We start from the raw sequence: 13,350 nt of genomic DNA, 5'->3' as shown, positions 1-13,350 counted from the left end.
CAACCTCCATAGGGTATGACTCAGGGCTCAAGAGAATAAAGATCTGCCAGCCTCTCAATTCGGTGACCTTGGACATTTGTGTTCTGGGAGCTTGAATCTTAACATGATAACCCAGGCCTGACCCAACTCAGCCTACTAGGTGGAAGAAACTACCACTTCTCCCTATTTGTCTAAGAGAAAATTTAAAAAAAAACAAAACATTTGTAATAGGAACTGGTTTGGAACTTTTTATCCACAATGTCCAACATGAAGTAAAAAGTTATTAGAGAGTCTGGGGTTGTGGCTCAGTGGCAGAGTGCTTGCCTAGCATGTATGAGGTACTGGGTTCGATTCTCAGCGCCACATATCAATAAATAAAAAATAAAGGTCCATTGACAACTAAAAAAAATATTTATTAAAAAAAAAGTGATTAGCTAAGAGCCTGGAAAATGTGACTAAAAATTTAGAGAATAATCATTTAGTAACAGCAGACCCCAGGTGAGCTCAGTGTTGAAGTTAGCAGAAAAGAACTTAATAACTATGATAAAATGATATATATGATAAGTGTTAAAATAAGGAGAAGATGAATAAGATAAATTTTCAATGAAGACTCCCAAAATCAACTGCTGAGAACTGAAAAATTTGATTATAAAATTCAGAACCCAGTAGATAAGTGTAAAAGTATATTAGATAGAGCAGAAGATAGGATTGGTGAGTAAGAAGACAGATTAGAGCAAAATTTCTAAGTGGAAGCACATAGAGATAAAGAATGGAAAAGCAAAACATGAGACAAGTGGGGTGCAGTATAATATATATCAGAAAATATTTCTGACTTTAGTCCTAGGCATAGAGGAGATTGAAGCAGAGCATCATTTGAAGACAGAATTAATGACCAGTAGAAGATATCAACTATACAGATGTAAGCATACAGAATAAAGATAGAGTTTTAAAGGCCGCAAGAAAAAAATATCAGATTACATATAGGAGGAAACCAATTTGGATCTCAGCAAATTTCTTAATCCAGATCATCAAAGCTAGGAAGTCCTGGAACAACATATACCACGCTCTGAAAGAAAACGTGTGACAACAAGAATCTTATATCCAGGAAAATTAAGCTTCACATTTGATGACAAAATAAAAAACTTCCATGATAAACAAAAGTTAAAAGCATTTACAACTAGAAAGCCTGCACTACAGAACATCCTCAGCAAAATATTCCATGAGGGGGAAATGAAAAACAGCAATGAAAATCAGCAAAAGGAGGAACTACTAAAGAAAAAGCCAATCAGAGGAGAAAGCAAGTCAAGTTAAAAACCAAAAATAAACCAAAATGACTAGGAATACAAATCACGTCTCAATAATAACCCTCAATGTTAATGGCCTAAACTCTTCAGTCAAAAGACATAGACTGGCAGATTGGATTAAAAATAGACCCAACAATATGTTTTCTTCAAGAGACTCATCTCATAGGAAAAGACATCTACAGACTAATGGTGAAGAGTTGGGAAAAAACATACCACTTATATGAACTGCATAAAGAAACATGGGTTTCCAACCTCATGTCAGATAAAGTGGACTTCAAGTCAAAGTTAGTCAGAAAGGATAAAGAAGGACATTTCATAATGTTTAAGGGAATCATACATCAATAAGACATAACAATCATAAATATATATGTTCTCCAAAACGGAGCATCTATGTAATCAAATAAACTCTTCTCAATTTTAAGAACAAAGAAACCACAACACAATAATACTGGTGAGTTTAACACAACTCTTTCACCACTGGTTAGACCTTCCAACAAAAACTAAACAAAGAAACTATAGAACTCAATAATGCAATCAGTCATTTAGACTTAACAGACGTATATAGAATATTTCATCCACCAACAAGTGTATACACGTGGAATATGATGGACATTATTATCCAAAGTACATGTATAAAGACACGAATTGGTGTGAATTGTATACAACCAGAGATACGAAAAATTGTGCTCTATATGTGTAATAAGAATTGTAATGCATTCCACTGTCATATAAATTAAAAAAATAATTAAAAAGTGAATACACTTTTTTCTCAGGAGCTCATGGATCCTTCTCTGAAATAGACCATATGTTATGCCACAAAGCAACTCTTAGCAAATACAAAAAAATGGAGACATTACCCTGAATTCTTTTAGATCATAATGGGATGAAATTAAAAATCAATGATAAAATAAAAAATAGAAACTACTCCAACACCTGGAGACTAATCATGTGCTATTGAATGAACAATGAATACATCAGGGAGGAGATAAAAAAAATTGATAGAGATAAATGAGAACGCTAATACAACATATCAAAATCCCTGGGACACTGTGAAGGCAGTGCTAAAAGGAAAGTTCATTGCATTGAGCTCATTCATTAAAAGAATAAAAAGTCAACAAATAAATGATCTAACATTACATCTCAAAGCCCTAGAAAAAGAACAAGAAATCACCACCAAATTTAGTAGAAGACCGGAAATAATTAAAATCAGAGCTGAAATCAATGAAATTGAAACAAAAGAAACAAATGAAAAAATTAACAAAAATGAAAAGTTGGTTCTTTGAAAAAATAAATAAAATTGAAAAACCCTTAGCCATGCTGACGAAGAGAAGGAGAGAAAATTCAAATTACGAAAATTTGTGATGAAAGAGGAAATATCCCAACAGACACTATTAAAATCAGAAGATAACTAGAAACTATTTTGAAAATTTATACTCCAATAACAGAATATCTTGAAATCATTGACAAATTTCTAGAGACATGTGATCTACCCAAACTGAATCAGGAGGACAAACACAATTTAAACAGTTCAATTTCAAGCAATGAAATAGTGGACACCATAAAAAGCCTCCCAATGAAGAAAAAAATGCCCAGGACCTCAGCCGAATTTTACAAGATCTTCAAAGAAGAACTAATACCAATACTCCTCAAATTATGCCATGAAATAGAAAAGGACAGAACTCCTCCAAACTCATTCTATGAGGTTAGTATCACCTGATACCAAAACCAGACAAAGATACATCAAGGAAAGGAAACTTCAGAACCGTATCCCTGGTGAACACAGATGCAAAAATTCTCAATAAAATTCTGGCAAATCACATACAAAAACATTTAAAAGATAATGCACCATAATCATGTAGGGTTCATCTAAGGGCAAGGTTGTTTCAACATATGGAAATCAATAAATATAATTTATCACATCAATAGACTTACAGATGAGAACCATATAATAGATAACAAAAAAGCATTCAACAAAATATAGCACCCCTTCATGTTCAAAACACTAGAAAAACTAGGGATAGTAGGAACATACCTCAACATTGTAAAAACTATCTATGCAAAGCCCAAGGCCAACGTTATTCTTAATGGAGAAAAATTGAAAGCATTTCTTCTAAAAATTGGAACAAGACAGGGATACCCTCTTTCACCACTTCTACTCAACATAGTTCTTGAAACTCTAGGTAGAGCAATTAGACGAAAGAAATTAAAGGGATACAAATAGGAAAAGAAGAACTCAAACTATCACTATTTGCTGATGACGTAATTCTATACTTAGAGAATCTAAAAAATCTTACCAGAAAACTTCTAGAACTAATAAATGAATTCAGCAAAGTAGCAGGATGTAAAATCAATATCCATAAAATGCATTTCTGTACATCAGTGATGGATCCTCTGAAAGAGAAATTAGGAAAACTACCCCATTTACAATAGCCTAAAAAAACAGAAAAAAAAATTGTGAATCAACCTAACAAAAAAGGTGAAAGACCTCTACAATGAACTACATAACACTAAAGAAAGAAAATAAAGAAGACCTTAGAAGAGGGAAAGAGATCTCCCTTGTTCTTGGATAGGCAGAATTAATATTGTCAAAAATGGCCATACTACCAAAAGTGTTACACAGATTTAATGCAATTCCAATTAAAATCCCAATGCCATTTCTCATAGAACAAGAAAAAAAGCAATCATGAAATTCATTAAGAAAAACAAGAGACCCAAATTAGCCAAAGAATCCTTAGCAAGAAGAGTGAAGCAAGAGACATCACAATACCAAACCTTAAACTACAGAGCTATAAAAACAGCATGGTATTGGCACCAAAACATACAGTGGGGGAAAGATAGCCTCTTGAACAAATGGTGCTGTTAGAATTGGAAATCCATATGCAGCAAAATGAAAATAAAAACCTGTCTCTCACCAGTCACAAAACTCAAAGTGGATCAAGGACCTAGGAATTAGTCCAGAGACTCTGCCCCTAATAGAGAAAAAGTAGGTCCAAATCTTCATCATGTCAGATTAGGCCCCAACTCCCTTAACAAAACTCCTAAAGCACAAGAAATAAAATCAAGAGTTAATAAATGGTATGTACTCAAACTAAAAAGCTTCTTCTCAGCAAAAGAAACAATCAGTGAGGTGAATAGATAGCCTACATTTTGGGAGCAAATTTTTGCCATACACATCAAATAGAGCACTAATCTCTAGGATATATAAAGAACTCAAAAAAACCTAACACCGAAAAGAAAAACAACAACAACAACAAAAAAACCCAATCGATAAGTGAGCTAAGGAGCTGAACAGACACTTCTCAGAAGGGAGAAATGCAAATCAAAACTATTCTAAGATTTCATCTCACACCAGTCAGAATGGCAGTTATCAAGAATACAGACAACAATAAATGTTGGTGTGGATGTAGGGGAAAAGGCACACTCATATATTGTTAGTGGGACTGCAAATTGGTACACCCACTCTGGAAAGCATTAAGATGATTACTTAGAAAACTTGAAATGGAACCACCGTTTGACCCAGCTATCCCACTCCTCAGTCTATACCCAAAGGACTTAAAATCAGCATACTACAGTAACGCAGCTGCATCAATATTCATAGCAACACAATTCACAATAGCTAAACTGTGGAAACAACCTAGATGCCCTTCAGTAGATAAATGGATAAAGATAAATGTGGTATGCATACACAATGGAATATTACTCAGCATTAAAAGAGAATAAAACTATGGCATTTGCAGGTAAATGGATGGAGTTAGAGGATATCATGCTAAGCAAAATAAGCCTATCCCCAAAAACCAAAGGCCAAATGTTTTCTCTGATTAGTGGATGCTGATCTATGGTCGGGGTGGGGGTGAGGGCTGGGAGGAATGGAGGAGCTTTGGATTGGTCAAAGAGTAGGGTAGGGAAGGGTTATGGGGTAGGAAAGATGGTGGAATGAGATAGACATCATTTCCCTAGGTATGTGTATGATTGCACAAATTGTGCGTCTCTACATGGTATACAATCAGAGAATTGAAATGTTGTGCTCCATTTGTATATGATGAAATGAAATACATTCTGTTGTCATGTACAACTAAGTAGAACAAATAAAAACATTTTTTAAAAAAGAATAAATGGTGTGGCTTTAAACTGAAAAGCTTTTTCACAGCAAAGTAAATAATCAATAACGTGAAGAGAGAGCCTATAGAATGGAAGAACGCACATCAGATAGAGCACTAATCTCCAGGATATATGAAGAACTCAAAACACTTATCACCAAAAAAAAAAAAAAAATGCAAACAGACAAATAACCCAATCAATAAATGGACTAAGGAACTGAGCAGACACTTCCCAGAAGAAGATATACAACCAATAAACAAATATGAAAAAAGTGTTCAACATCTCTAGCAATTAAAAAAATGCAAATCAAAACTACTCTAGGGTTTCTTCTCACTCCAGGCAGAGTGGAAATTATTAAGAATACAAGCAAAAATAGTGTTGGTGAGGATGTAGGGGGAAAGGTACATTGATTCATTACTGGTGGGACTACAAATTGGTGCAACCACTATAGAAAGCAGTATGGAGATTTCTTAGAAAAATTGGAATGGAACCAGCTATCCCACTCCTCAGTCTATACCCAAAGAACTTAAAATCAGCATACTACAGTGTGTATAGCAGCTCAATTCACAATAGTTAAACTGTGGAACCAACCACCTACTCTTTAATAGATGAATAGATAGAAAAAAATATGGAATATTATTCAGCCTTAAAGAAAAATGAAATTATGGCATTTCCATCCAATGAAGACTATCATGTTAAATGAAGTAAGCCAATCCTAAAAATCCCAAGGCCAACTGTTTTCTCTGATAAGTGGATACTGATCCCTAATGGAAGGGAGGAAGGTTAAGGAAAGAATGTAGGAACTTTGGATTGGGCAGAGGGGAGTGAGGGCAGGGGAGGAAGTATGGAGGTGGGAAAGATGATGGAATGAGATGGACATTATCACCCTATGTGCATGTATGATTGCATGAATGGTGTGATTCTGCATCATGTACATCCAAAGAAATGAAAAGTTGTGCTTCCAAATAAAAAGATACCAACCCATACACTTAATGTAAGGTAACCCCTGCATAGGAAAAAACAACAACAACCAAAAAAAAAACTGCACTTAGGCGTGTCTTGCACCATAGAAATCAGAGACTGAAAAAAAAAAAAAAATCCTAAAAGCCATTGGAAAAATTTGAGAATTTGAATTTGGGAATAAGATTCCACCATCATCATTTATATTTAGTAGAAATATACTGGACGACATGACCATGACAATAAGGAAAAAGAAGAAATAAGTTGTTTATAGATTAGAAAAGAAGATAAAACTGTCATTATTTGAAGGTAACATGACTGTGTTTAAGGAAATTTTAACAGAATCTATAAACCACTACAATTAATGTGGACTTAGCCAAGTTGTTTATAATATATAAAGATAATACACACACACACACACACACACACACACACACACCCTTGTTTAGATCTCTAATTTCTCTCAGCATGATGTTTTAGTATACAGGGCTTGCATGCCTTTTGAGTCATTCCAGGGTATCTAATACTTGATGCTATTACAAATGGAATTTTATAACTGCCCTTTCCTGATTTCATACTGCTAGTATACAGAAAAGGTGTGTGTGTGTGTGTGTGTGTGTGTGTGTGTGTGTGTGTGGCAGTTTTGTGGATGAAAGTGTCTTTAGAAATGCTGAAGACCTACCCTAAGGTGATCTTGAAAATAACAACTAAGTTGTAAGATATACTTTAAATAAGACTTTGTAAACGAGCTACAAGAATAAAGACAGCCAAGCATATGCCCATAATCCCAGACACGCAGGAGGCTGAGACAGGAGGATTGCAATTTGAGGCCAGCGTCAGCAACTTCGTGAGACATTGTCTCAAAATTTAAAAGAAAAAAGAGAGAAAAATGGATATGTGGTTTAGTGATAAAATGCCCCTGAGTTAAATTCCCAGTACCAAAAGAGAAAAAGAAGAAAAAAGGGAATAAGGACAGGGTAGCATTGCTGTAAGAAACAACAAATTGACTAATGAAACAAAAAAGAGCTATATTAGACACTACCAGCCATGTGTGGCTATTGAGCACCTGAAATGTGGCTAATCAAATTGAGGTGTACTATAGGTATAAAGTATACATTATATTTTGAAGGTATAGTAGGAGAAAAAGAATTAAAAGTATTTCCTTAATTATTATATTGATTACATGTTGAAATGATATTTTGGATGTATTGGTTTAAATATATTGTTCAAGTCAGTTGCACCTGTTTGTTTCTACTTTTTTAATGTGACTACTAGAAAATTTAAAATTATATATGTGGCATAGTGGCCTTGGTACCAAAAAAGATTTATTAAGGTGGACACAAAAAATACTACTCATAAGACAAAAGATTGATAAAGTAGATTATGTAAAACTTCTTTTTGTCAGGACAACATTAAGAGTTTGAAAAGGTAAACCATAAACTGCTAGAATGTTTGTAATCTATATATCTGACAGAGGACTCTATTTAAAAAACTGTAAATAAATAAAAATGACAATCTATGAAGTAGGCAAATAGCTTGGATAGGATGTTTACAAAAGAGGATACCCAGTGGCTAATAATTATATGACAAGGTGCTCAGCATCCTCAGTTACCAGGGAAATGTGAATTAAAGAGACAATACTACATATCCACTAGAATGGCTAACATGTTAAAGATTGACTTCAGCAGAAACTTCCAAATGTTTTTTTTTTAAGATATTCATTCAACATTTTATGGTGTTGATATTTAACAATGTTAAAATAACATTCAACATTTGTTTAGTCAATATATAATTACTGAATACATTCTACATACATGATTCTGCCAGATGTTGAAGTAAAAAGGGAGCCCAGGAAATATAGCCTTAGCCTCCAAAGAACCAGGTCATGGAGTCAGGAGAATGGGAATGGGATTTCATTGTATAAATTAGTGAGGACTCGGTTTGCACTTTATAAGTACAGGACAAAAAAACATGAAGTACTTTCAACAGGCATCTTCTTTCTCATCTTTACTGTGGTTTGAGATGTTGCAGCAAAAAGTAAGTCAAAAGACTTCATTTGGAGCAATACCAAACCCCTCTAAGTGTGAACAAGTATGCTCTTTTTCACACCTAAAATAGTTCAAGATAAGATAATTTCTTATCAAATTATTCTGGAAAAATGACTCATAGCCAGGAATTCAAACAATAAAAATATTTTCCTTACCAAATGTTTCTTTTTTTTTTTTTTAAGAGAGAGTGAGGGAGAGAGAGAGAGAGAGAGAGAGAGAGAGAGAGAATATTATTTATTTTTTTTTTTAGTTATTGGCAGACACAACATCTTTGTCTGTATGTGGTGCTGAGGATCGAACCCGGGCCGCATGCATGCCAGGCGAGCGCGCTACCGCTTGAGCCACATCCCCAGCCCCACCAAATGTTTCTTATGGATATAAAAATTGTTAAAATCTCAGCTGGGGATGTGGCTCAAGTGGCAGCATGCTCGCCTTGTGTGCATGAGGCACTGGGTTCGATTCTCAGCGCCACATAAATGTGAAATAAAGATACTGTGTCCACCTAAAAACTAAAGAAATATTTTTTAAAAAACTGTTTTAAAAAATTGTTAAAATCACTTTGGGAAAATTTTGGCAATATCTATTAAAATAAATATATACCTACTTCATAACTCTACTCTTGGGTCTATAGCCAGGATAAATGAGTATATTTTTTCTCCAAGAGACATACAATTCTTATGAACTTTATGCATAATACAAAAATTAGAAGCAACCCAATATTCTTTGATAGTAGAATAGATATAGTGGTGTATTTATAACAAAATACTTGCACAGTATTAAGAAAGAATGAATAGCAGACTATATTATTTCATCTATATAAAGTCTAATAATAGGCAGAGTGAATCTATAATGGTAGAAGTCTCATAGTTTCTTCCAATAGGTCACAGCATTTTCCAGAATATTAGAAATGTTCTATAACTTGGTCTGGATGCTAGTTATATTAGTGTGTGTATATGTTGAAATTAATCAGGATGCACACTTGAGATTTATATATGGTAAAACCTTGTAACTCAGCATTATCTTTAATAGTTCCTTGATGAAGACTTTTGTATGTGTGTGTGTAGTCTCTTTTTTTTCTGTAAAACTGCTGCACAACCATAAAAAGTACCTAATAAAAAGCATGGAGTGGAAATTTAGAAAGGAAATGAAGTAAGAAGTTGAGAAGGAATTAGCTCATTATCCTAATTTCTCTGAACTAAGCACTTGTTTCTTTACTGACTATCCCCTTGGAACAGTCTAACTTTTTTTTTTGGCTGTATGGGCTGTGGTAGTATTCTTGCCACTCATGAAAGTACACCTAATTTTGGCCCTATGTAATTACCATCAAACATCGCATGTCTGAGTGTATAGAGATTTAATTTTTAATTAAGTGACATAGATCAAGAATAATAGTCATCTCATCTGTGGCCCCAGAGAGTTTGATAGTTTTATTTCCTCACTATATTTCCTTCTATCTCTCTTCCTTATTTCTTAGCATTCAACAAATAACTACTGACTACCCATTTTTGCATCAGTGAATCAAACAAATAAGGATCCCTGCCTTCAGAATGTTTATATTGTAAAGGGTCAAAATAGGCAATGAGCAGTAAACGGCCCCCTCCTTTCCTCACCTGTGCTCAGGGTCAAGCAGAACAAATACCTAAGCAGAAAAACAGAAGCTTAGTCTATATTCCAATCCCTTCTTTTGCAATTACAGTTCAGTTGGCTTCTTGATGAGCAGCAAGAAACAAGTTTCGTCATTTTGGATTAACTTTGTCATGGCACCTAGCATGATTGCCATGTGTCTGGAGAGGTGTAGTTAATATTTGTAACCTTTGAAAGCATCTGCCTTGCCTGCTTACTGATTTCCATAATTCTTTGCTGCCATATCTCCTTCCTTCTCCCCCTTCTTAACTATTATCACTTTTCTCAGGAAAACTTAATGTAGGATCTTTTTTTTTTAAATTTATTTTTTAGCTGCAGTTGGACACAATACCTTTTATTTTACTTAATTATTTTTATGTGGTGCTTAGGATCAAACTCAGGGCCTCACCTGGACTAGGCAAGCACTGGACCACTGAGCCACAACCTTTATTTAGGATCTTAAGAGCTAAAATGGGTTTTTGTTTGTTTGTTTAAGAGAGACCTGGGCCGCAGCTTGAGCCACATCCCCAGCCCCTAAAATTTTTTTTTTTTTTTTAAGAGAGAGCCAGAGAGAGAGAGAGAGAGAGAGAGAATTTTAATTTATCTTTTTTAGTCTTTTGGCGGACACATCTTTGTATGTGGTGCTGAGGATCGAACCCGGGCCGCACGCATGCCAGGCGAGCACGCTACCGCTTGAGCCACATCCCCAGCCCCTAAAATGTTTTTTGATAATGGCATGGCTTTAGGATGGTTGAACCTTGGAATGAGTAGACTGAAGGTGATATGCAGCACAAATCATCCTTCTGGAATATTCCAACCAGGAGCCTAGAATAGTGAATTTTCACTATATTAATGAATTGGGATTGTTATGGTTAGTGTTCTTTTCATCACTATTTAAAGTCTCATATTGTAATAGTGGGAAAGGTCATAGTACATAGAATCTACCAAAATCTCAAAAGAATGTTAAACATAAGACTTTCTGATTCAGTGCATTCTTTTTAAGTTTGTCATTTTTGCTCCTGATTTTGTTTTATCATAAATAGTCTGTAGAGCCAGATGTAGTGTCACACACCTGTAATTCCAGCAACTTATGACTGAAGCAAGAGAACCATTAGTTCAAGACAAATTCAGCAACTTGGAGACTCTGTGTCAAAAAATTTTAAAAAGGACATGTGTTGGAGCTCAGTGGTAGAGAGCCCCTGGGTTCAATTCACAGTACTGCAAATAAATAAATATATATATACTCTGTAGAGAGATATTTCATAGAAATAGGAGCCAAGAAAGTTTATATGTTTCCAGAGTAGGAAAGAAGAGTTTGTTTTCATTTGGGATTTACAGTTAAAGGATTGTCAGTGAAACACCAAGCCATTTCCAGGTACAGAGAGGAAAAGGTGTACAGTGTAATAGAGCATTGTTATGCCTTCTTTTTGCATAGTGCTACTATTCAAAGTATATTTTCATATACCATTTATAATCCCTGTAACCCAGTGAGATATTTTTTTACTACTATTTGGAAACTAAGTGATATCAGTTGTCTTGCTCAAAGTCAATAGCTGGTAGGTATTAGAAACAAGTTTCGTCATTTTGGATTAACTTTGTCATGGCACCTTCTGATTCTAAAGCCTCCAGACTCTTTTCTGCTATAGATTTTTGAAAATTTTATGCAGCAGCATCTAAGAAGCTTTTAAGAAAAGGGATGTCCCAGGACCAATTTTAGTGATGCTAAAGGCAGATCTCAAATTGAATCTGAAAAATAGAGTGGCTTCTCTGCTCTGCAATAGAGTAGTGCCCAGAAGTTAAAACACATCTCTTTGAATTCTAGCTTATCAGAATGTTTGCCATCTTTAGTCACTCTGTGGGTTGATGGGAGGGAGGCTTCAGTATTCAAAGGAGGATTTTTGAATGAAGTAGTCCCTATTTTAGTACAGATTTAGCATCCCTAGTCCAAAAATCCCAAATACAAAATAGTCTAAAATCTGAGCACAATTTTGACCACCAACATGATGCTAAAGAAGTTTTTTAAAATTTAGATTTTTGGATTAACGATACTCAACTGGTAGTGAATACAAACACTCCAAAATCTGACAAGCTGTGAAATCTGAAGCACTTCTGGTCCCAAGAATTTCATATAAGGGATGCATAACCAATGCATCTTAGAGAGTTATTCTCTTAGACTTTGGGTCCCATAACGTACTTTCTTTTTAATCTGTGTCTCCAGGAGCCTCCAGAAGATGATGCAAACATCATTGAGAAGATCCTGGCATCTAAGACTGTCCAGGAGGTTGGTGATTCATGTTTCTAGTTTTTATGTCACTAGAATACATTACACCCTTTGTGAAGAGATATTTGACTATAGAACCTAGAATGATCATCTTACCTGTAGTAAGAGCTTGGCAAGAGTATTGTGTGGCTGGTCAACACTTACTTTTACCCCCATGGAGGATTTTAGGACATAAAAGTATTAAATATGTAGAATAGGTCAAATTGATAATGTTCTCCAGTATGAACCTAGCAAAGGTATTTTTTATCTGTAGTTTATAATCATCAGAGTCCATAAAGAAGAGACAGAAAAATAATCTTAATGGAAATATAATGGGATTTTTTCCTTAAGCATCTCAGGGCCATTGTAGGAATCCCCTAAAGAAAATCTAAGTGAGAGAGTATATTGATGCCAGTGAGAGCATAGATTGATCTTTACTTCCAGTGTTGAAGAAAGTAAACTCCCTTACCACTGTTTCAGATGGAGACTAGGATGCAGGTCACTTCTGCACCAGGCTCTGGTCCTAACATTTTTCAGAGCCCTGGGCCAGCTTAAGTTTATCAGGTGAATGTTATTAAGCCTGAACCCTGGAAAGTATTGTTGTTTTAACTGCATAGGTATGTGTTTGGTCTTTGGAGAACCTGAACAATAGCTTATCAGGAAATAGCCTGGGAAAATGAAAATATCCTCAAGAAATGTTTACTAAAACTGGGCAGAAGTGTTATTTATGTGTTTTCTTTTGACATAAGTGGATGAACTGCCTAGGATCTGGGCTAACTGCTTGCTGTTGGTTACAGGTTCACCCAGGAGAACCCCCATTCGACCTAGAGCTGTTCTACGTTAAGTATAGAAATTTGTACGTCTACTTAATGTGTTATATGTATTTGGATTTTATATAAATAAAACCTCCTTTTTCTTGATTCTTTATTATCTTATATTTTTAGTAATTTGGCCCCTAAGGCATAACCCACAGATCTTGGCTCACTTAAGTTTACCTTGAGTTGAAAAATGCTCAACTTTGGTAGCAGTAAGATCAATTGAAGGGCTTTTTAATATTACTGAAGCCCTCACTCTACCC

General features: G+C 35.0%; 1 protein-coding gene across 3 annotated transcripts in view; it reads left to right on the top strand.

Moving 5' to 3' along the window:
* Positions 1–13,350, top strand: part of Chd6 (chromodomain helicase DNA binding protein 6) — a 216,954-nt gene that overhangs the window by 107,545 nt on the left and 96,059 nt on the right. For all 3 annotated transcript variants that reach the window (XM_076851865.1, XM_076851864.1, XM_076851866.1), the window contains exons 6-7: positions 12,231–12,293; positions 13,070–13,128. In XM_076851865.1, the coding sequence (XP_076707980.1) occupies positions 12,231–12,293; positions 13,070–13,128 (122 nt within the window). The remainder of the gene's footprint in view (positions 1–12,230; positions 12,294–13,069; positions 13,129–13,350) is intronic.

Source organism: Callospermophilus lateralis, chromosome 3 (genome assembly GCF_048772815.1).
Source record: "Callospermophilus lateralis isolate mCalLat2 chromosome 3, mCalLat2.hap1, whole genome shotgun sequence".
Lineage (NCBI taxonomy): Eukaryota > Metazoa > Chordata > Mammalia > Rodentia > Sciuridae > Callospermophilus > Callospermophilus lateralis.
The sequence above is the reverse complement of the archived record's forward strand: the minus strand, read 5'-3'. Positions and strand labels throughout refer to the sequence as shown.